This window comes from Choloepus didactylus, chromosome 27 (genome assembly GCF_015220235.1).
Source record: "Choloepus didactylus isolate mChoDid1 chromosome 27, mChoDid1.pri, whole genome shotgun sequence".
Classification (NCBI taxonomy): domain Eukaryota; kingdom Metazoa; phylum Chordata; class Mammalia; order Pilosa; family Megalonychidae; genus Choloepus; species Choloepus didactylus.
In genome coordinates this window covers 3,167,835-3,187,828 of record NC_051333.1, presented here as the reverse complement: position 1 = coordinate 3,187,828, position 19,994 = coordinate 3,167,835, and the positions used below count along the sequence as shown (strand labels likewise).

General features: G+C 58.3%; 1 protein-coding gene across 3 annotated transcripts; it reads left to right on the top strand.

Moving 5' to 3' along the window:
- Positions 1-375: 375 nt before the first annotated feature.
- Positions 376-19,984, top strand: BRSK1 (BR serine/threonine kinase 1). 3 transcript variants are annotated; one of them, XM_037818754.1, is made up of 19 exons: positions 376-859; positions 2,345-2,439; positions 2,526-2,611; positions 4,325-4,465; positions 6,974-7,090; positions 7,170-7,203; positions 7,277-7,345; positions 10,197-10,343; positions 10,771-10,802; positions 11,197-11,367; positions 12,065-12,162; positions 12,368-12,527; positions 12,761-12,821; positions 13,162-13,531; positions 13,863-13,911; positions 14,009-14,195; positions 14,748-14,946; positions 17,464-17,553; positions 19,655-19,984. In XM_037818754.1, exons 1-19 carry the CDS (start codon positions 724-726, stop codon positions 19,810-19,812), a joined length of 2,400 nt encoding a protein of 799 aa, XP_037674682.1. In that variant the 5' UTR covers positions 376-723; the 3' UTR covers positions 19,813-19,984. The 3 variants fall into 3 exon arrangements, with proteins under 3 accessions (XP_037674682.1, XP_037674683.1, XP_037674684.1); XM_037818755.1 differs by having other exon boundaries at positions 675-859; positions 14,009-14,132; positions 19,655-19,983; XM_037818756.1 differs by lacking the exon at positions 376-859 and having other exon boundaries at positions 2,526-2,615.
- The last annotated feature ends 10 nt before the right edge of the window (positions 19,985-19,994 follow it).

Here is a 19,994-nt window from a genome sequence, read left to right as displayed (position 1 = left end):
CTCTCCTGCTAGCCCTTCCTTACTGCCCTGCACGCCCCCCATCACCTGGGCCTCCATTTTCCGCCTCGCTCGCCTTTGTGCGTCTGCACCTCGGTCCCTGCCTGCCCGCGCGCTCTCCATCCTCCCCGCCGTGCCGCCCTGCGCCGTGGTCCCTCGGCCCTCCCCGCCTGCATCCCTCGGCCCTCCCCGCCCCTGGAGCCGCCGGGCCCGCCCCTGCCCCCGCGCCCCTCCCCTCCGAAAGGGTTAACCGCGGGGAAGGGCCCGGAGTCCCCGGATGGTGATGTCAGCGTGCCGGAGAGAAAGGACGCGGCGGCGGGGGGAGGCGGAGAGGAGGAGGCGGCGGAGGAGCGAGGGCGCGTGGGGGGGGCGGGGGGGACCTCGGCCCGCAGCGTCCGCCGGCCCGCACCTCGGACCCCCCCGGCGGGGGCAGGCGCAGGAAGGGGGGGGCGGCCAGGGACGGGCTGGGGAGGGGGGGCCGCGCAGCCCCCCCGGGCCAGGCTGACTCCCGGGGCCTGAGCCCCCCCGGGCCAGCCCCCCCTCCCCCAGCTCCGCGGCCCGCCGGCGAGGGGGGGCCCAGCCCAGCCCCCTGGGGACCCCCGGAGACGTGGGGGGCAGCCGGGGGGGCCGGGACGCAGCGGTCGCCGGCCCCCACCGGAGGGACGGGGCGACCGGCCGCAGGGGGGGGGGGGCCGGGGGGCCGGTCGGGCCGGGGCCAAGGGCACCATGTCGTCCGGGGCCAAGGAGGGAGGCGGGGTCTCCCCAGCCTACCATCTCCCCCACCCTCACCCACACCCACCCCAGCACGCCCAATATGTGGGCCCCTATCGGCTGGAGAAGACGCTGGGCAAAGGACAGACAGGTGAGCCGGGCGCAGGTCACACCTGGGGCCGGGGCAGGGTGGGGGATGGAGGGCGGGACTCCTGGGTATTTAAAGGGCAGGGGCTGGTCAGCCAGCCCCGCGGGTCCCCCGTACAGCAGGGTCCTCAGGCTCGAGGGGGCTGGGGGCCCCTGTTCCAGGGTTCTGGAGAAGGAAGGGCTGGGGCTGGGGGCCTGGGGATCTGGGGACTGAGATGAAGAGGGGGTGGGGGGCCTGGGCCTCTGGGTCTGAGGGAGGAGGGCTGGGGTACCTGGGTCTGCGGGGGAGGGGCTGGGGGCCTGGGCTCCTGGTCTGAGAGAGGAGGGCGCTGGGGCCCAGACGCTCCAAGCCCACCTGGGCAAAGGCTGAACGGGGTCCAGGGCCTTGGGCGGGGTAGGGTGGCCGGGCCCGGGAGCGAGCCGGGGCCGGGCTCGAGCTGCGCCCGTGCTGCAGTGCCGCCGCAGGCTGGGGCGGAGGTGTGTCCCGGAAGCCTCCTCCCTCTGCCGGGGTCCCTGCTCCAGCAGACAGCTGGGCTGAAGGGGGTGAAGCAGGGCCCGTGGGGACCACAGCCTTCGCCCCCGTCTCGGGCACCTGGCTGAGTGAGGGACCCAGGACTGGAGAGGTGGAAGGAAGGTGTGACAAGAAAACCCAGGGGAGTGGCTCTGGGAAAAGGGGGCTCATTCTTTGCCACTCCTAAATGGGAGCCACTGGCCGCAGCCCCTTTCCTGCCAGGGGAAAGGCTGACCCCCATGTCCTGGCAGTGGGGACAGTGGGGCCCAGTGTTTCTGCTGAGGGTGAAGTAGGAAAAGGAGAGGGTCAGAGCCCCAGGTCCTGGTGGGGGGATTGTGGACTGGGGGTGGGGGCCGGAACTCTTGTGTCTGAGGGAGGAGGGGACTGGGGGCCTGTAGTTGTGGTTCTTGGGGTGAGGAAAGGTCTGGAAGTGTGGAGTTTTAGGGACTTGCATGCTGACAACTACACCTGCTACTAAAAGAACATCAAAGAAGGGGATTGAAGGGTCAGAATTTGGGAGTAGGTGGAGGATGGTTTGGGAGGAGGCAAATATGAGATTATATTAGTTGGGAGACATGGAGTATCCAGAAGATTAAGGTTGAATTGCAGAGGATTTCAGAAACTGTGGGTTCAAAGAGAGGGGTTCGAGGTGGGCAGACTAGGGGAGACGAAACCATGGAGGCAGAGATGAATCTGCAGAGATGAAATCAAGCCAGCAGGCTTGAAAGAGAATCTGGTGAGATCAAGGGTGGCAGGTGAGGGGGCCGAGGCAGCAGGGAGGATGGACAATCAGAAGGAATAGAACTGGGGGTCCGCAGGGGAACGGGAAGGGATTGTATTTCATGGGAATCGCAGCTTTCGGCCCCAGGAGTTCAGGACAGGGTTCAGGCCACTGTTAAACAGCCTGCAGGGAAGAAGGGAGAGGATGAAAGTGGGGCTCTGAGCAGTACACACCCTTGTTCAATCCCACTTGCTCAGGATTGGTTAAACTCGGGGTCCACTGCATCACGGGTCAGAAGGTCGCCATCAAGATCGTGAACAGGGAGAAGTTGTCTGAGTCGGTGCTGATGAAGGTGAGTGTGCGGTAGGGATGGGGGGCTGGGAGCGTGGAAGGAGGCCTTGCTGAATTCCATGCCTTTGTCACCCCCCCACCCCCCAGGTGGAGCGGGAGATCGCCATCCTGAAGCTCATTGAGCACCCTCACGTCCTCAAGCTCCATGATGTCTACGAGAACAAGAAATATTTGTAGGTATTTATAGATGCCCAGCCCTCCCCCATCATCTTCCTCCCCAGTGGCTTAGGTGGGACCTGGGGAAGTTTCAGCTCTCCTGGCCTGGTCACTGAAGTCCAGACTCCGGCCTCCTGCTCAGGGATACCCCTGATAAACATGTGTAAACCTCAGTGTCCCCTCACAGACCCTGGGCCTGATGCTAAGGGCTGGATATGCCCCAGCAACAGGACAGCCATGCCTGAGCCATGGGCTCACAGGGGCCAACTTCCCCCGTCCTCCCCAGCCTGTTCCCTGCCCTCCTGCACTGCGGGAACACCTCTATCCCCATATAATCTGGATGCCCCCACCTAGACCCTGTTTGCTGAGGGCGGATGCCCCCTGGTTGCCAAGGCAATGGGCCTAGCAAAGCCTGGGGCCCAGCAAACGTGCCTCTTCCCAAATCCTGACCCTGGAGCATCATGGGGACCCCGCCTTCCCCAACACAACACTGTGCGTTGTGGCTAGATACCCTAAAAGCGCCCCTCCCGAAGAGTTCCGAGGCTGCATCTCAGTCGGTTGCCCCCCAGGAAGGATGGGGGTGGGCCCAGCTGTCCGGACTCTAGAGAATGGGCCTTTGTCTGGACTCTGGGTGACCCAAGGGACAGCTGGGCTGGGCAGCGGGAGAGGAGCAGCCGTCCTGCCCCCACAGCCCATCTGCAGGATGAACCATCTCCATTTCCCCTGGTTGCCAGTACAGGTGCCCCCAGGCAGGAAGCAGCTCAACCCCAGGAGCTGTCGGAGGTGTAGTTGCCAGGCCTCCCCAGGTGTGGCGGCAGGAGGGGACATGGCACCCAGAGGTGGAGGCGGCACGCCCAGTCCACCATCCCGGGGCGGGGATGCCCACGGGAGCTCGTGGTTAGCAGAGGCTCCCCCGCCATGGCCGCATGGGATCTGGACTCAGCCTTCCAGAAACTCATGGAGCTGGAGCTTTTGTTTCCCAGGCCCTGATGGGAATTAGAGTTTTAACCCCCTGCTACCCAGTGGGATTTGGAATCTTTAGTTTCCAGGTGACTGGTGGGGATTGGGAGTCTTCCTGTCCTAGAGGCTGATGGGAGTTGAGAGGTTTTTAAACCCTCAGGGGCTGATGGGAGTTGTAGTCTTCATGTCCCAGAGGCTGATGGGAGTGGAGAAGTTTTTGTTGTTTTTTTTTTTTTTTTTCCTTCAATTCCTGGGGGCTGATAGACATGTCAGTTTTCATGTCCCAGGGGCTGACGGGAGTTGTAGTCTTCAGCACACAGAAATTGACTTGTATCGGTGTACACTGCAACTGTCATTGCCCAAGAATAGATGAGAATTCCATTGTCTGCATCCCAGAAACTAATGGGAGTTAAAGCTTTCCAGAGGTTGATGGGGATAGGCGGGTCTTTATTTCCCAGGGGCCTATGAGACTCGGGGTCTCTGACCCCTGAGTGCTAATGGAGTTGCCACATCCCCTGAGAGGACAAGGAGTCAAGTGTTAAAGCGTTGACCCCCGAAGTTGACATGGAGGCTCTGCTGCCCAGGGCTGGTGGGAATTGAGTTTTGGCTTTGGAGAGCTGATGGGATGCAGTCTCCCTCCCAGGGGCTCAGGGGAATTGCGTTCTCTGACTCCGGGGGCCCGTGGCTGGGGAGGGCCAATGGACGTGGGAGCAGCCCCTTTGGTCCTCACGTGGCCCCCTTCCAGCCCTCTGCCCCCTCTGCGTCCTCAGGTACCTGGTTCTGGAGCATGTTTCTGGGGGTGAGCTGTTTGACTACCTGGTAAAGAAGGGGAGACTGACCCCCAAGGAGGCCCGGAAGTTCTTCCGCCAGATCGTGTCGGCGCTGGACTTCTGCCATAGCTACTCCATCTGGTGAGGGGGCAGCCTTAGGTCGGGGCCGAGGAGAGACAGGGCTGAGGGCACCCAGCGGGTGGGGCCTGGGGACCCCTGAGTGCAGGTGCGAGGACAGCGTGGTGCAGCCCGTTTTCTCTAGGGAGGGACAGTTCACATGCCCTACAACTCTCCTATTTAAAGTGTCCATTTCTGTGGATTCTAGGATATTCGGAGTCCTGCATCCATCATCACCACCTAATTTTAGAATATTTGCAGCACGTCAAAGAGAAAGCCTGTGCTCATTAGCAGTCACTCCCCATTGCCCCGTGTCCCCAGCCCCTGGCAACCATCAATCTGCTTTCTGTCACTATGGAGGCCTTATTTCACTGAGCATGTTTTCCAGGTTCATCCATGTTGTAGCATGAATCAGAACTTCATTCATTCTTATGGCTAAATAATATTCTGTTGCATGGCTAGACCACTCTTCAGTTGAACATTTGGGTTGTTCCCCCTTTTGGGCTATTATGAATTGCTCTGCTATAGGCATTCGTGTACAGGTTTGATGTGGACCTATGTTTTCAGTTGTCCCGGGATATACCCAGGAGTGGAATTGCTGGGTCATGTGGTGACTCTGTTTAACGCGTTGAAGAACTGTCCGACTGTTTTGCAGAGCAGCTGCGCCATTTTACATTCCCACCAGCAGTGTATGAGGTCCCAGTTTCTGCACATCCTGGTGAACTCCTGTTATCTGTCTTTTTGATTATAGCCATCCTAAGGGGGGTAAAGTGGCACCTCATTGTGGTTTTCATTTGTATTTCCCTAAGGACCAGTGATATTGGGTGCTTTTTTCTGTGTGCTTATTGGCCTTTTGTATATCTTTTTTTTTGGAAAAATGTCTATTCGGATCCTTTGCCCATTTTTTAGTTGGATTATTTGTCTTTTTTATTACTGAGTTTTACGAATTCTCTATGTATTCCAGATACAAGTCTTTATCCAATATATATTTTGTAAGCATTATCTCCCAGTTTATAATATGCTTTTATATTTTCGTAACACTGTCTTAGAAAAGAAAAAGCTTTTAATTTTGGTGAACTCTTTATTTGTTTACTTATTTACTTTTTTAGCTATGCTTTTTCTGTCCTATTGAAGACACCTTTGCCCAACCCAAGGCCACTAGGATTTTCTCTTTTGTTTCTCTAGAAGTTGTATAGTTTTTACCTCTTACATTCAGGTCTTTGATCCGCTTCAAGTTAATTTTTGTGTATGTGTGGGGTTAGGGCAAATATTCATTTTTTTGCATGTGAGTGTGTAAGTTCCAGCACCAGTTGTTGAAAAGATTATCCTTTCCCTCTGTGAGTTGCCTTCAGTCCCCAAAACAAGATATTAAATGCAACTTTTTAATAACCAAACTAAAGTGCAAAACGGATGCCTTTGGTGTGTCTTCCGGCCTCATCTCTCTGCACACCCCTCTCTTTGGGGGGTGAATTGGAGCTCGGCTGGGGATCAGGGTGGAGGGGCTCAGACTTGGGGGCGATCAAAAGGCAGCCCTTTTACATTTTCCACTCCTCCCTGTAGAGACGGACGTTAAAAGCACTGACCTCTAGGGGGCGACATGCAAACTCCTTAACCACAGGGATGACCCAGTTCCTGATCACTCAAAATAGAAACCGCAGAATCCTGGTGCCCAGCACCCCTCCACCCCCCACCCCCGCCAACACCAACCTTCCATCCCAGGCGTTTGGCCCCAGGTGAGGGAAGGACCCCGGCAGCCAAGACAGGAATGGGCTTGGGGCAGCAGGTTTTTCTCTTCTTGAGTGTGAAAATATTTCAGTATTTTAAGGACCAGCTAACACCAGCATGCTCCCCTCAAAATAACCCACTTTAAGCATACTCAAATGTTTGTGGATAAAATGAGACAAAAGCCTGACAAGGAATGAAGTTCTGGTGCCTGTGAGCACATGGCTGAGCCTTGGAAACATCCTTGCGTGAAAGAAGCCGGGCACAAAGGACAAATATTGTGTGTTCTCACTGATCGGCAATGACGAGAGGTTGCAGACTCACAGAGACAGCAAGTGGGCTACAGGTTGCCAGGGCTGTAGGGGGCTTGGGGGCTTATTCTTCAGGGGGCGCAGAGTTTCTGCTGGGGGTGACAGAAAAGCTTCAGTGACGGGTGGCAATGAGGGTAGCACGACGTTGTGAATGTAATCAGTGCCCCTGGATTATACACTTGAAAGTGGTTAAAATGAACCGTATGTTGTATAAATAGTACCACAATGACATTTAAAAACATATATGATACAAAACCTGGGATTAGCTACAAAATAATCCAGTGGAGGAACGAGAGAGAATGTTGGGGAGCAGTTGAGCCAAGAGTGACCATAACTGATGATGGGGCTCGGGGACGGGTACACGGGAGCTGCTTGGACTCCTCTCCCTATGCTCGGGCGTGCTTGCCATGATCCATCAAAGGGTCTCCGCGCGTTTCCCACCGTGCGGGAGGCCGGGGTCCCCTGGGGAGGCGGTGCCTGGACCCCCTGCCTGTCTCAGCCACAGAGACCTGAAGCCCGAGAACCTGCTCCTGGACGAGAAGAACAACATTCGCATTGCAGACTTCGGCATGGCGTCCCTGCAGGTGGGGGACAGCCTCCTGGAGACCAGCTGCGGGTGAGTGGGGGGCCGGCCGCCCAGGGCCCCAGCAGGGGGTTAGAAGCTGGCCGGGGGCTGACGCCACCTCTCTCCCCAGGTCCCCCCACTATGCATGTCCAGAGGTGATTAAGGTGAGTGAGGGGTGGTGAGGGGGTGGGGGGAGGAGAGGAGCCTTGACACCCCGTGACGTGTCCTCCCTTCCAGGGGGAAAAGTACGATGGCCGGCGGGCAGACATGTGGAGCTGCGGAGTCATCCTCTTCGCCCTGCTGGTGGTAAGGCACCCACACTTCCTGCCCCGCTTCTAGAACAAACCGTCCTCATTGCAGGGGCCATCCCTCAAATACTTAACTGGTAGGGGAGGTGCTAGCCATCCAGGAGCGAGATCCTGGAGCACCCCTCTCTGTGCCCTCAGCTAGCCCTTCAATCACAGGACTGTGGGGATGGCCCAGGGGTCCCCAGGGAGGGACGGGGCAGCCGGCAGCACTGTGGGGGCTCAGGACAGGGGCCATTTATCACCCAACCCTAGGGCGTTGCAGTGCTCTAGTAGCTGTTGTAACCAGACTGGGGAATGTCGGCTTTGCTCCTACCACAGGGCCTTGGCGCTTGCTCTGCCCTCTGCTTGGGGCCCTCGTCCAGCCCTGCCAGCCCTGCGGCTCACCTGGGTGATAGCCACACTTCTTTTAGCTCTCAGCTCCATTGTCACTTTCTCCAGGCAGCCTTCCCTGACCTCATCCCCCCTGAGGTCAGAGCCCCCTGTGCCAGGAGGCCGTGCCTGACCCCGGCCTTGGAGTGGATCTGCCTTTCCTTCCGTATCATAGAAGGTGCCCGGGCCCAGGCCTATGTCTGGGCTTTGGTTTTCGTGTGTTTTGTTTGCTCTGCTTGGCTCACACTTGCAGCCCCAAGGTTGGCACACAGCAAGCCCTCGGTGAACACAGACAGCGTGAATAAACAAACGGTTTGCTCTGTGCTGGGTCCGCTGCACTAGACTGTGGATCCCAGTGGTGGGCATGCTGAAAGGAATGAGGTGGGCCGGGGACTGCCTTCGAGGGGCTCACAGCCCCAAGGGGGAAACGAGAGGGCTGCTTGAGGCGCCAGCTGAGAACATTCGAGACCTTAGCTTCTTTGGCCGGTGGCTGAGAGCAAGGGTCTGGAACCTGGCCCCCCGAGCTCAAATCCCTGCTCCATTACCTTAGCAAGCAAGTCATTTCTGCTCTCTGAGCCTCAGTTTTCTCATCTGCACAGTGGGCAGACTAGGCGTACCCACGATTGTGAAGGTTTAAATAAGGGGTTTCAAGTGCAGCCCTTGGAGCAGTACATGGTAACTCCTGCTAGGAGTGGTGGTTTATCATCACTGTCGTGGTTTAACCCTCTCCATAGCTCCTCCTGGCAGGATGCTTATCTCCATTTCACAGAGGCAGGGAACTGAGGCTCAGTGCTGCAGCGTCAGACCACCAGAACTCACTCCCTGGCCTCCAGATGCTGGGGCCAGCGGGAAGGGGTGCCCCTGCCGTAACTCCCCACACACAATGCATTGTCTGTCCACAGGCCTCGGAAGCCAGGGGAAACCCAGGCACTTGCAGCACCTGAAAGGCCCTTGGAGGCTGGCCCCAGCCCTCTCTGACTCCCCAGCTAAAACAGGGCCCCCGCCACACCCAAGCCCCCACCTGGCTCCACTGCCTCAATGGCACGCAGCCCCACCCGTCTTGTGACCCCTCCATTCTGTCTCCCCCCCAGGACACAAGTTCTGTTCAACAACTGCTCTGCGTTAACTGAGCAGCTAGTGTGTGCCACGCACTGTACTAGGTGGAGCTCCATGCGGGCTTAGGTTCTTGAGGGTTTTTACCTTATTTTAAGCTTTTCAGTTTGCAATCATTTCAAACTCACAGGAATGTTGCAAATATAGTACAAAAATAGAGAACTTCAATACACCCCCTACCCTGATGCCCAGATTTACCAACTTTTAACATTTTGACACATTTGTAATATTCTATCTATCCATCTATCCATTCATTCGTTCATCTATCTACTTATCATTTATCTATCTTTCACCTATGTATCTATTATTATCTATCTATAACATATCTACCTGTATCATTATCTACCATCCATCTATATTTACCTATCATCTATCTATATCTATCTATCTAGCATCTGTTTTCTAAACATCTGAGAGTAGGTTGCGTACATTATGCTCCTTCACCATTTTCTGCTTCCCTGCACATTTCCTAAGAACAAGGATATTCACTTATGTAACCTCATGAAATACACATATTAAGTTCAAGAACTTTAACCTTTATATGCAGCAGTCTCAATTCCAGGAGTTTCATTTGTCCCAGTAAAGGGATCTGATTTTGATCCCTGTTCCACCTCTGGTGGCCAGCGCAGACCCTGGGGTGCAGCAGGGCTGCGATCAGTTGAGTGAGTCACACCTGCAAACACGTATGGCCCTTGTGTGCCCTCTGTGGTCCACGAGGTGGGCACTGTCCTCGCCATTTTCAGGGAAGGGGCACGACTCATCCCAGGTTACACGTGCAGCCGGTGCCGTGTCCTTGCTCTTGAGCACAGCGCCTCTTGCCCTGGGCAGTTGCCCGTGTGAGCTGCCCCTGCGTGTGCCTCAGGTACCCTCGCCCCACGCCCCTCTACTCACTCCATGCTTATATCGCCACCCTGGAGCCCGTGCAGGCCGTTCACGCTTCCTCCCCCACTCCCAATGTCACCTACACTGAGAGGCCTCGCCCCACCACTGTCGTGTGAGACCTCTGGTTCCCTCGCTCAGCGGCTCTCTCCTCACAGGCAGGGACTTGTTTTGAATGAATAAATGGATGAAGCTTTCTCCTCGGGGTACAGCTCCCAAGCTGGGACCCCAGCTGAAGGTGTGCTGGCACCTGACTGCCCACTGCCGAATCCCTGCTTTACTGCTCAACGGGCTTGGGCAACTGGCTGAACCGCTCTTTGCCTCAGTTTCCCCATCTGTAAATTGGGGGCAATTAGAGTTTCCTAGTTCCCATGTCCTGGTGAGGGTTAAATGTGTCAGTGTGTGTGGCCTGCTTGGAATCTTGCCTGGCACATCTCACCGGGCAGACCGTGGGCTCTGCATAAGGGGTCCTGTCATTTCGTGCTCAGGGGGCTCTGCCGTTTGACGACGACAACCTCCGCCAGCTGCTGGAGAAGGTGAAACGAGGCGTCTTCCACATGCCCCACTTCATTCCTCCGGACTGCCAGAGCCTCCTGAGAGGGATGATCGAGGTGGAGCCAGAAAAGAGGCTCAGCGTGAGTTAAGGGGACCCCAAGAAGGGGTGTCAGTGGGTGATGAGGAAGGAACCCCTAAGGGAGTCCTGAGAATGGCTTCCAGGCCCTGCCCGTCACAGCTGGAGTGAGGGCTAGGAAGGGGGTCGCTGGCTGCACGTGCTCCAACCTGGGGACAGGGGTGGGGGGCCAGAAGACGAGGGGGTCCCACCGGGCTGAGGGAAGGCGCATGTGCGGACCCGCGCTTCGAGGCCGGGCGACAGGGACACGGTAACACTGCGCATGCGGAGGCCGGCGAGGCCGGCGCGGGGCGATGCGCACGCGGCCACCAGGGGGCGGCACGAGCCTTTGCTCTGTCCCGGGGGCGGGGCGCGGCCCCCACACCCACCCCGCGCACTGTCACGGCGCGTGGGCCCTCACTGCTGCCCTCCACCACCCGCCTCCGTCACAGCTGGAGCAAATTCAGAAGCATCCTTGGTACCTGTGAGTACGGGGTCCCGGACCCTGGGGCTGAGGGCAGAGGGGCTGGGTCCCGGACCCCCGGGTCTTAGGGAGGAGGGGCTGGGTCCCGGATCCCCGGGTCTGAGGGAGGAGGGGGCTGGGGCCCGGATCCCCGGGTCTGAGGGAGGAGGGGGCTGGGGGCCTGGACCCCCAGGTCTGAGGGAGGAGGGGCCGGGAGGACCCCCGGGTCTGAGGGAGGAGGGGCTGGGCCCGGACCCCCGGGTCTGAGGGAGGAGGGGCTGAGGGCCTGGACTCCTGGATCTGAGGGAGGAGGGGCTGGGCCAGGGCCACGGGCCCCCTGGATGGAGCAGGCTGGCTGGAGGGGAGGACCCAGGCCAGACTGCCCAGTGCCCACCGCCGCCTCTCCCCTCCCCAGGGGCGGGAAACACGAGCCAGACCCCTGCCTGGAGCCCGCCCCGGGCCGCCGGGTGGCCATGCGGAGCCTGCCGTCCAACGGAGAGCTGGACCCCGACGTCCTGGAGAGCATGGCGTCCCTGGGCTGCTTCCGGGACCGCGAGCGGCTGCACCGCGAGCTGCGGAGCGAGGAGTGAGACCCCCGTCCCCGCCCCCGCGTACGCGCAGACTCCTCGCACCTCCCCCCGGCAGCCCCATGGAGCGGAACTTATGGTCCCACGTGGGGTGGTTCCTGCAGAGAACCAGGAGGGAACGATGGGACCAACGAGAAAAAGAAAAACGATGAAGTAGTGCTGAGAAAGTACTAAATGCTGAGAGGCAGAAAGGCGGCCTGAGAAGTAAAAGGGCAATTTCCAGCTCTCGTAGCTGTTTACCGAGCGACACCGAGAGCCAGGTGCTGCACTGAGCTCTGCAGACGTGTTCTCTTGCCCTTGTGGGGCCTCACAGCCTAGGGGACTGCCTGGCTTCAAATCACAGCTCTGCCACGCACAGGCTTGGGACCCTCACTTGAAAACGTGCCCAACGATAGCACCAACTTCATTGGGTGGTTGAGAATTAAACCCGCTGATCTGCAGAAAGGTTTAGAATGGTGCCTTCCCTGGCTCTTGCATAGTAAGTGCTGAGGTGTTAGGTGGTGTTGAGAAAGTGAGGCTGAGGTGTGTGTGAGACAAAGGAAACCAACCCAGCCAAGACCTAGGAAAATGGTACCATAGGTGGAGGGTACTGAGTGCGTGGGACTGAGCCCCAGAGGGCCACCAGCAGCTGGGAGGGGCGGAGACGACTTCTCGGCACTGACCTCTGGCCTCAGCCCTCCCCTTCCTGTCGCCTAGGGAGAACCAAGAAAAGATGATATATTATCTGCTGTTGGATCGGAAGGAGCGGTATCCCAGCTGTGAGGACCAGGACCTGCCCCCCCGGAATGATGTCGGTGAGAAGGCAGGGCTGGAGGGCCTGGGTCCCGAGCGGGGAAGGGGCTGCAGGCCCTGGGCTGCTGGGTGTTGGACGCCCTGACGTGGCTTCTTGACCTTTGACGAAACCCCTCCATGCTCCGGGGCTCCACTTCCTCACCTATATCCCGTATGAGGCGGCTGAACCCCTCTCTTGACCGTGTTGAACCTCTCCGCCCCCCCCAGACCCGCCCCGGAAGCGGGTGGACTCCCCCATGCTGAGCCGCCATGGGAAGCGACGGCCAGAGCGCAAGTCCATGGAAGTCTTGAGCATCACGGATGCAGGGGGCGGCGGCTCGCCCGTGGCCACCCGGCGGGCCTTGGAGATGGCCCAGCACAGCCAGAGGTGGGAGCCCCTGCCCCCTCCAGGAGGATCCACAGCCCGGATGTAGGAGCTCGGGGCTCTGGCCCCGGGGCTCCCTCCAGTGTGCGGTGTGACTGGGGTGTGTCGCCTCCCCTCTCTGGTCCTTACCTCTTCGTTTGGAAGGACTGTGGAGGGGCAGGGCATCTGGCACTTTTGAAACTCTCCCAACCTGATTTTTTTTTTTTTTTTTTTTTTCCAATCCATCCTGGAAACAGGTCCCGTAGCGTCAGTGGAGCCTCCACTGGTCTGTCCTCCAGTCCTCTGAGCAGCCCAAGGGTAAGGCCAGGTCCTCCATGGAATTAAGAAGGGGTTCAGGGGTGCAACAATGAGCCCTGGAAGCTACAATTCCCGTGAGGCCCTGAGACATCGCCTTCTCCCTGAGGAGCCAGAGACCCAAGGCCTCATGAGTATGCTAGTCCGTTGGCCATTTCCACCTCCGTTGGATTGGGTTTTCAGAGCATAACACGAAGTCCCTGCCTCCTGCCCTGGGGTGGGGGTGGGTTGGACTACTAGTACCAGCATGCATTGGGGCCAGCTTCTGGGAATGTGTGTGACTGGGGTGCCCAGAGGCTTCTGGGATTTGTAGTCCACCCTCTCACCTGTCTCTCCTTTGCAGAGTCCGGTCTTTTCCTTCTCGCCGGAACCAGGGGCTGGAGATGAGGCCCGGGCCGGGGGCTCCCCGACTTCAAAAACGCAGACGCTGCCTTCTCGGGGCCCCAGGGGTGGGGGCTCGGGGGAGCAGCCCCCACCCCCCAGTGCCCGCTCCACGCCCCTGCCTGGACCCCCAGGTTCCCCGCGCTCCTCCGGGGGGACCCCTTTGCACTCGCCTCTGCACACGCCCCGGGCCAGCCCCACTGGGACCCCGGGGACAACGCCACCCCCCAGTCCAGGCGGAGGCGTCGGGGGAGCCGCCTGGAGGAGTCGTCTCAACTCCATCCGCAACAGCTTCCTGGGCTCCCCTCGCTTTCACCGGCGCAAGATGCAGGGTACGGGGGTCTCTGGAGGGGCCCGGATTTGGTGGTCCTAAGGGAAGACAGGGTTGGCAGCCAAAATTCCGGTGTTGGGGAGAGAGCAGGTGGGGGAGGTGCCCACCTGGGGAACACGCCCCTCGCCTGGTCTGCTTCCTCTTCTCCTTGGTCTGGGCACTCGGTGGGCATCCCGGGAAGGAACCACCTGCAGGGCGTCATTTGGGGTGTAGCTACCAGGGAGGGATAGGCCTGGGGTCTCGACTCCCCGGGAGGAGGTGGCCACCGGTCTGCGTGCTACATGATGGCAAGTGCTGACCGTGCTCTCCTCTCCCGCCTCTCCCCCATCCAGTCCCCACCGCCGAGGAGATGTCCAGTTTGACGCCAGAGTCCTCTCCGGAGTGAGTTGTACAGAGAAGGGCAGAGAGGGGTCGGAGGGGGGAGTTCACCCTCCTAGCCCCCTCCTCATCGTCCTCCAACCGTCCCATCCCCCCTCAGGCTGGCAAAACGCTCCTGGTTTGGGAACTTCATCTCCTTGGACAAAGAAGAACAAATATTCCTTGTGCTAAAGGACAAACCTCTCAGCAGCATCAAAGCGGACATTGTCCATGCCTTCCTGTCGGTGAGGGACCTGGGTCCCCCGCTGACCCTGGACACCCCCGGACTGTCTCCTGGGGCTCATGGGGTGTGTGGTTTTCCAGCCGTGGGTGGGTGGGGTCAGTGTGGGGGCAGGCAGACAGGAAAGTTTATTGTGCCCTGACTGTAAGTAGTGCAGTGGGATCCTGAACCCCAGTTCTCCACATACTGGTGCTCCCAGGGATCGGTGAGAGGGTGGCCATTCTCCTCCCACCATGTCTAAGATTGTCTGGAGGACTTCCCAGCAGCCTTTGGGGCTGCCCACTGCTGCTGTACGGTTTCTGAGACAGATGGCTGTAAGCTTATAGCGACCCTAAAGGGGCAGGGGCTGGCCCTTCGGTACCAGAGTCCTCGTGGAGTTGGGTTTCAGTTGTTTAGCTATTCCTCTGATGCCCTTTTGACAGTAGGACTGAAAACACGACAAGTCCCAGCAAGCAACAGGGCCTCTGGCCACCTTCTCCACTGCTCTTTCTCCCAGTGGCTGATAGGACTTGTAGTTCCTTGGGCGAAGCTGATTGACAGGTGGGAGGGGAGCTGGGTTGTGCGCTCCCCAGAATCGGGTCTCCAGAACCATCCGTTCCCGTGTCCCCACCCCTCCCAGATCCCCAGCCTGAGTCACAGTGTGCTGTCACAGACCAGCTTCAGGGCCGAGTACAAGGCCAGCGGCGGCCCCTCCGTCTTCCAGAAGCCCGTCCGCTTCCAGGTGGACATCACCTCCTCCGAGGGTCCCGAGCCCTCCCCCCGGCGGGATGGCAGCAGTGGCGGGGGCATCTACTCCGTCACCTTCACGCTCATCTCCGGTGAGTCTCCCTCCACTAGAAAGCCCCCGCCCGGCGTCCGGGATGGTCGAGAGAGCACTGAGGGCAGCAGGGAGGAGAGCTGGTATTCGGCTAGTGTCCGCTCCCTGGGAACCCCTCCCCACACGGACACCCCAATCTTTTCCAACCACCGTCTGGGGAATGTCTTCCTCCTCCTCTCACCCACCAGCCCATAAGGAGAGTTTACGATGTGCCAGGTGCTTTACCTGCGTTGTTTTTTTTAATGCATTTTTTATTGTGAACTTTAACATATATAAGAGTGATAACTTTCAAAATATGATTTAACAAGTAGTTAGAGAGCAAATTTCAAAGAACGTCATGGGTCAGAGTTTCACAACTTCAGTTATTTCATTATCGTAAAAAATAACATGCATACAGGAAGGTGTCAATTGTCAATGTACAGCTCAACCAGCAGTTATGTAGGTAATTTCAAACATTGTTACAGGTTACCGCTCCACAGTTTCAGTTCTTTCCTTATTATGAAATATAGGGTAGATACACAAAGGTAAAAGCTTGCAAAACACAATTCAATGAGTAGCTGTAGAGCAAATTTCAAAGTGTGTTGTAGGTTACATTCCACCTTGTTACTTACCTTCTTCCAGCTCCAATACCTCAGCATCTAAAAATATATATATCTATTTTTTTTCATAAAGTTTCAGTATTCATAGACTTTTGTTCAATCTTATCTTGTTTGTTGCTACTCCTTCCTCTCACTTAATCTCTTTCTCTGTCTTCAGGGGTGTCTAGGCAGTGAGCCCCCTAACTTGTTCATATGGAAAGGAAGTGTCTGCAGTATGGGGAAGGGGGTTCCATCTGATTGTTGTTCTTAAAGAGGCTGTTGCCTCTGGGTTTTAGGACTTGTCTGGCATAGGAACACTGGTGGATTTAAGTTTCTGAGAGATAAAACTTAGTGAGTGAATCTTTTATAGAATCTCAAGTAGGGACTTAGGTATTTCAGGACCACTGTTGGTAAGGGCATGGCGTACTGTGGCTGTTTGGGATGTCTAGCTGGAGCTTGCATAAGAGAAACCTCCAGGATAGCCTCTTGATTCTCTGTGGGATCTCTCTGCCACTGTGACCTCAGCTTGTTACCTTTCTTTTTCCCCCTTTTGGTCAAGTAGGCATTTTCTATCCCTTGCTGCCAGGGTCAGGCTCATTCCTGGGAATCATGTCCCACATCACCAGGGAGATTCTTTCCCTTGGGAATCTGGTCCTTCGTGGGGAATGGGGTGGGGGGAGGTTAATGCATTTATTTGCCAAGTTGTTACCTGCGTTATTTCATTGGTGCTTCCCGGCAGCCTTTGAGGGGTCGGTAATCACCCATTTCACAGAAGTGGAACAGCAAATCCCAATGGCGTAAATTGATGTGGCAGAACTGGCACTGAGCCCTCCTTCCTCGTGGCCACAGGCCAGGACCAGAGGCAGAGACATGGCAGGCTGCTCTCAGGTCCTGGGCAGCGCCCCTGGCAGGTGTCACCCACCCATCGCTGCACGTTTCCCTGCCGATCTCAGCTGTGGCCTCAGGATCATTGACCCCAGGCAGCCAACGAGAGTTGGCGGAGACAGAAACTGCAGAAATGCCTTGCTTCCCAGTCTCCTGGCCCGAGTTCCTGTAGCCAGTTTGGATAACAGGGGACACATCTGTTGGCTCTCCTCACCGCCGATCTTCATATGTCACAGCTGGGAGATGAGTGGGCTCAAGGGGTTTCTAAACATTCGGATGTTCTGTCACCAAAATGAATGAGGGCTCTTCTGTTCCCCCCTCCTAAAAGACCGTCTTAGTTTGCTGGGGATGCTGTAGCAAAGTTCCAGAGATGAATGGGCTTAAACACGGGAATGTATCGCCTCACAGTCTGGGGGGCTAGAAATCCAAAACCGAGGTGTCAGCAGAGCTGGCTTCCTCGGCTGTCTGAGGGCTTTGGGGTTGGCTTCCCAGGAGCCTGTGGCAGAACCTGGTCTCCACGGCTGTCATGGGGCTGTCTCCTCTCTGGCCATCTTACTGGTCAAAATTTCCTCTCCTTACAAGCACACCAGCCACATTGGACAGGCCCCACCCTAGTCCAGTTTGGCTTCCTCTTAACTCATCACATCTTCAAAAACCCTATTTCCAAATGAGGTCACAGTCTTCGCACAGGGGTTAGAGCTGGAACTCTCTTTTGGGGGGACCCAATTCAATCCTTGACAGTAGTAACTTTCTCAGTTTGAAGTTTTTTCTCCCATTAATCTTTCTTACATTTCTGGCTCTTACCTTGGCCTCAAGTAAAAACTAATGAGTGGGAGCATCTATCTAAATACAGAATGACACCTGTAGTTGTTATCACACGACCCTGTCCATATTTGACGGGGTTCCAAAAAAAGCAACAGAGTCCCCTTTGCAAGCCATGGATTTGTGCCAGCCCCGTCGGAGTGGGGAATGGAGACCCAGAAGAAGAGGGCGTGGGGAGTGGAGGTATCCCCGTCCCCCGGTCAGTCTGTTTCTCCGCCCTCCTGTCCCTCCAGGTCCCAGCCGTCGGTTCAAGCGAGTGGTGGAAACCATCCAGGCCCAGCTGCTGAGCACCCACGACCAGCCCTCCGTGCAGGCCCTGGCAGGTGGGTGGGCGTGGGGGGGATGCCCCGGGAGTGACCGGGTCCTCCGGGGCTCAGGTTGGGACTGGGCCGGCTGCCACAGGGAAGCCATATCACGTTGGCTTCGCCTTCATGACAGCAAACACTTTCAGAGGTCTCGTTTGCAAGTGGGTTCACGCCCTCGGGACCAGGGTCAGGGTGGGAACACGCCTTTGCCGGGGACATGGGCGACCTCCTGGGCGTGGTGGCAGGGGTCCCTCGCAGTACGAGTGGTGGAAATTCCCCCCGGTGGGTTGCAGACTTCTGTCCAGCCGGGGGTGACCGGCCGACCATCCCCAAGTGACTGGGCCTGCGGGGGTTTGCGGGTGCCTGGGATGCCTCTGGAAGAATCCGACTCGGCCGCCCCGCTAAGCCTGGTTTTCGAGGACCTGCTGCTAAGGCTTTGTGGCCCCTAGCTACCAGTGTCCTAAGTGGAGTCTGCTGGGGGCAGCCCTGGTTGTCAGGGAGCGGAGTTCCCTAGCAACCAGGGGACAGAGCGGGGCTTTTTGCTAAGGTACGCCTGCCCCGGCCGCCAAGGACAACCAGAGTTCCTAAGTAAAGAGAATTTCTGCTCAGGAAATGAGGCCTCAAAGGGTCTGAGCAGACCCCATTCCTGAGACACGGTGGTCCCTCCCCAGGATGAGGGCTAGGGGCAGCAGACTGGCCGTCCAGCATGCACTCCCTGCAGATGGGGCTGGGGCCGTCGTCTGCTCTGGGGAGTCTGCTGCTCCCCACTGCTGCCTCCTGGGCCCGTTGCCCCCTGCACTGTGAGCGGGACCAGGCCCGGGGGACCCTAGCAGTGACTCCAGGGTCCCGGTCACCTCATGGCCAGAGAACGCTCATGTCTGGGGCCAGGCAGTTGCCCTGGAGCCGTGACTCTCAGCCGGGGTTGGGGGTGATTTTACTCCTGTAGGACTTCCTGTCCCTGCTGTAACAGAGCACCACAAACTCGTTTGCTTAAAACAAGAGAGATTCATTAGCTGACAATCTGGGGAGCAGAAACCTGAGCGGGTCTCCCTGGGCTCAAGTCGCGCAGTGGGCAGGGCTGCCTTCCTGGAGGCTCCGGGCCTTCCCTCCTGCCCCTTGCACCGTCTGCAGTCCCCCGTCGTTACATCTTCCACTCGCCGACTTTGGCCCGAAAGGTGCCTTGAAGGGCTGCTGTGGCTGGGTAGGCCCCACGCAGAAAATCCAAGACAGTTTCCCCCTCCCGAGGCCTCGGCTGATCCGTCTGCACGGTCCCTTTCGCACTGTGAGGCAGCGTGTTCCAGGGCCCTGGGATGGATGTCGACACCTCTGGGAGGGGGCACTGCTGTGCCAACCGCCGCCCCCTGGCGACATGCGGCAACGTCTGGAGACATTTCTGCTTGTCCCATGGGGCGTGGGGAGGGTGCTCCTGGCATCCGCTGGGCAGGGTCCAGGGAGGCTGCCACACCCCCCGCAGCGCACAGGACGGCCCCGGCCCCGATGCCACCGGAGAAGCCAAGTCCCGTCCGTCTTCGCTGGGCGTGATTGGGCCTTAGCAACCAGGCATCCCCAAGAGCACCACCTCAAGGATTGAGCACCAAGGGGGAACGGGGCGGGGGGCTCGCCTTCCTCGTTGCCGTGGCTGCACGGCCTCTGCATCGGAGGCTCTTAGAGGGCTCTGCCAGGGCACAGCTGATGCCTTAGGCCCCGTGGAAATTGCTAGATGCCTCTTAGCCACCAGCATGGTGACCGCAGGCCCCAAGAGGAAGTGGCTGTGGTTTGGGGAAGTCGGGACCCACAGAAGGGCCAACTGGGAGGGCCCGAGACCTGACACCACCCACAGTCGGGCTCCCTGGTCCCGGCCCCTAACCTCCAGGGCAGCAGGTGAGACGGACCCGGGGGAGGTGCCCCTCCTCTGTTACCATGGCAACTGCTCCCTCAGCAGGTAGCATCGTCATCAGCGTCCCCGAGAATCTCCCCAGGAGTCCTTGTTCCCCAAGCCACGAGGGTGGGAGGGGGCCAGGGTGTGGACCCCCCAGCAACCAGCTCCTGAGGTTTCAAGCCCCAAGGTGGGGCCCCGCTGCAACCCGGGGACCACCTAAAACCTCTTCCTCCCTCACAGATGAGAAGAACGGAGTCCAGACCCGGCCTGCTGGGCCCCCGCCCCGAAGCCTGCAGCCCCCGCCCGGCCGCGCAGACCCAGAGCTAAGCAGCTCCCCCCGCCGAGGCCCCCCCAAGGACAAGAAGCTCCTGGCCACTAATGGGACCTCTTTGCCCTGACCCCAGGGGCTGGGGAGGGAGGGGAACCCCCTCCACCCCCCTTCCCTGCCCCCCAACTGTGAATCTGTAAATAGGGCCCAAGGAATCATTTTTGCGGGGGGAGACACAAAAACCGGCCTTGCCCTGCAGGGATGGGGCTCGAGGGGCCGTGCCCAATGGGGGGGAGGTGTCTAGGGGGCCTG

Coding starts and splice junctions, on each gene's coding strand:
- BRSK1 (XM_037818754.1), top strand. CDS start 724: ATGTCGTCCGGGGCCAAGGAGGGAGGCGGGGTCTCCCCAGCCTACCAT. Junction 4,466..6,973: donor TGCCATAGCTACTCCATCTG/GTGAGGGGGCAG, acceptor TGCCTGTCTCAG/CCACAGAGACCTGAAGCCCG. Junction 10,344..10,770: donor AGCCAGAAAAGAGGCTCAGC/GTGAGTTAAGGG, acceptor CCTCCGTCACAG/CTGGAGCAAATTCAGAAGCA.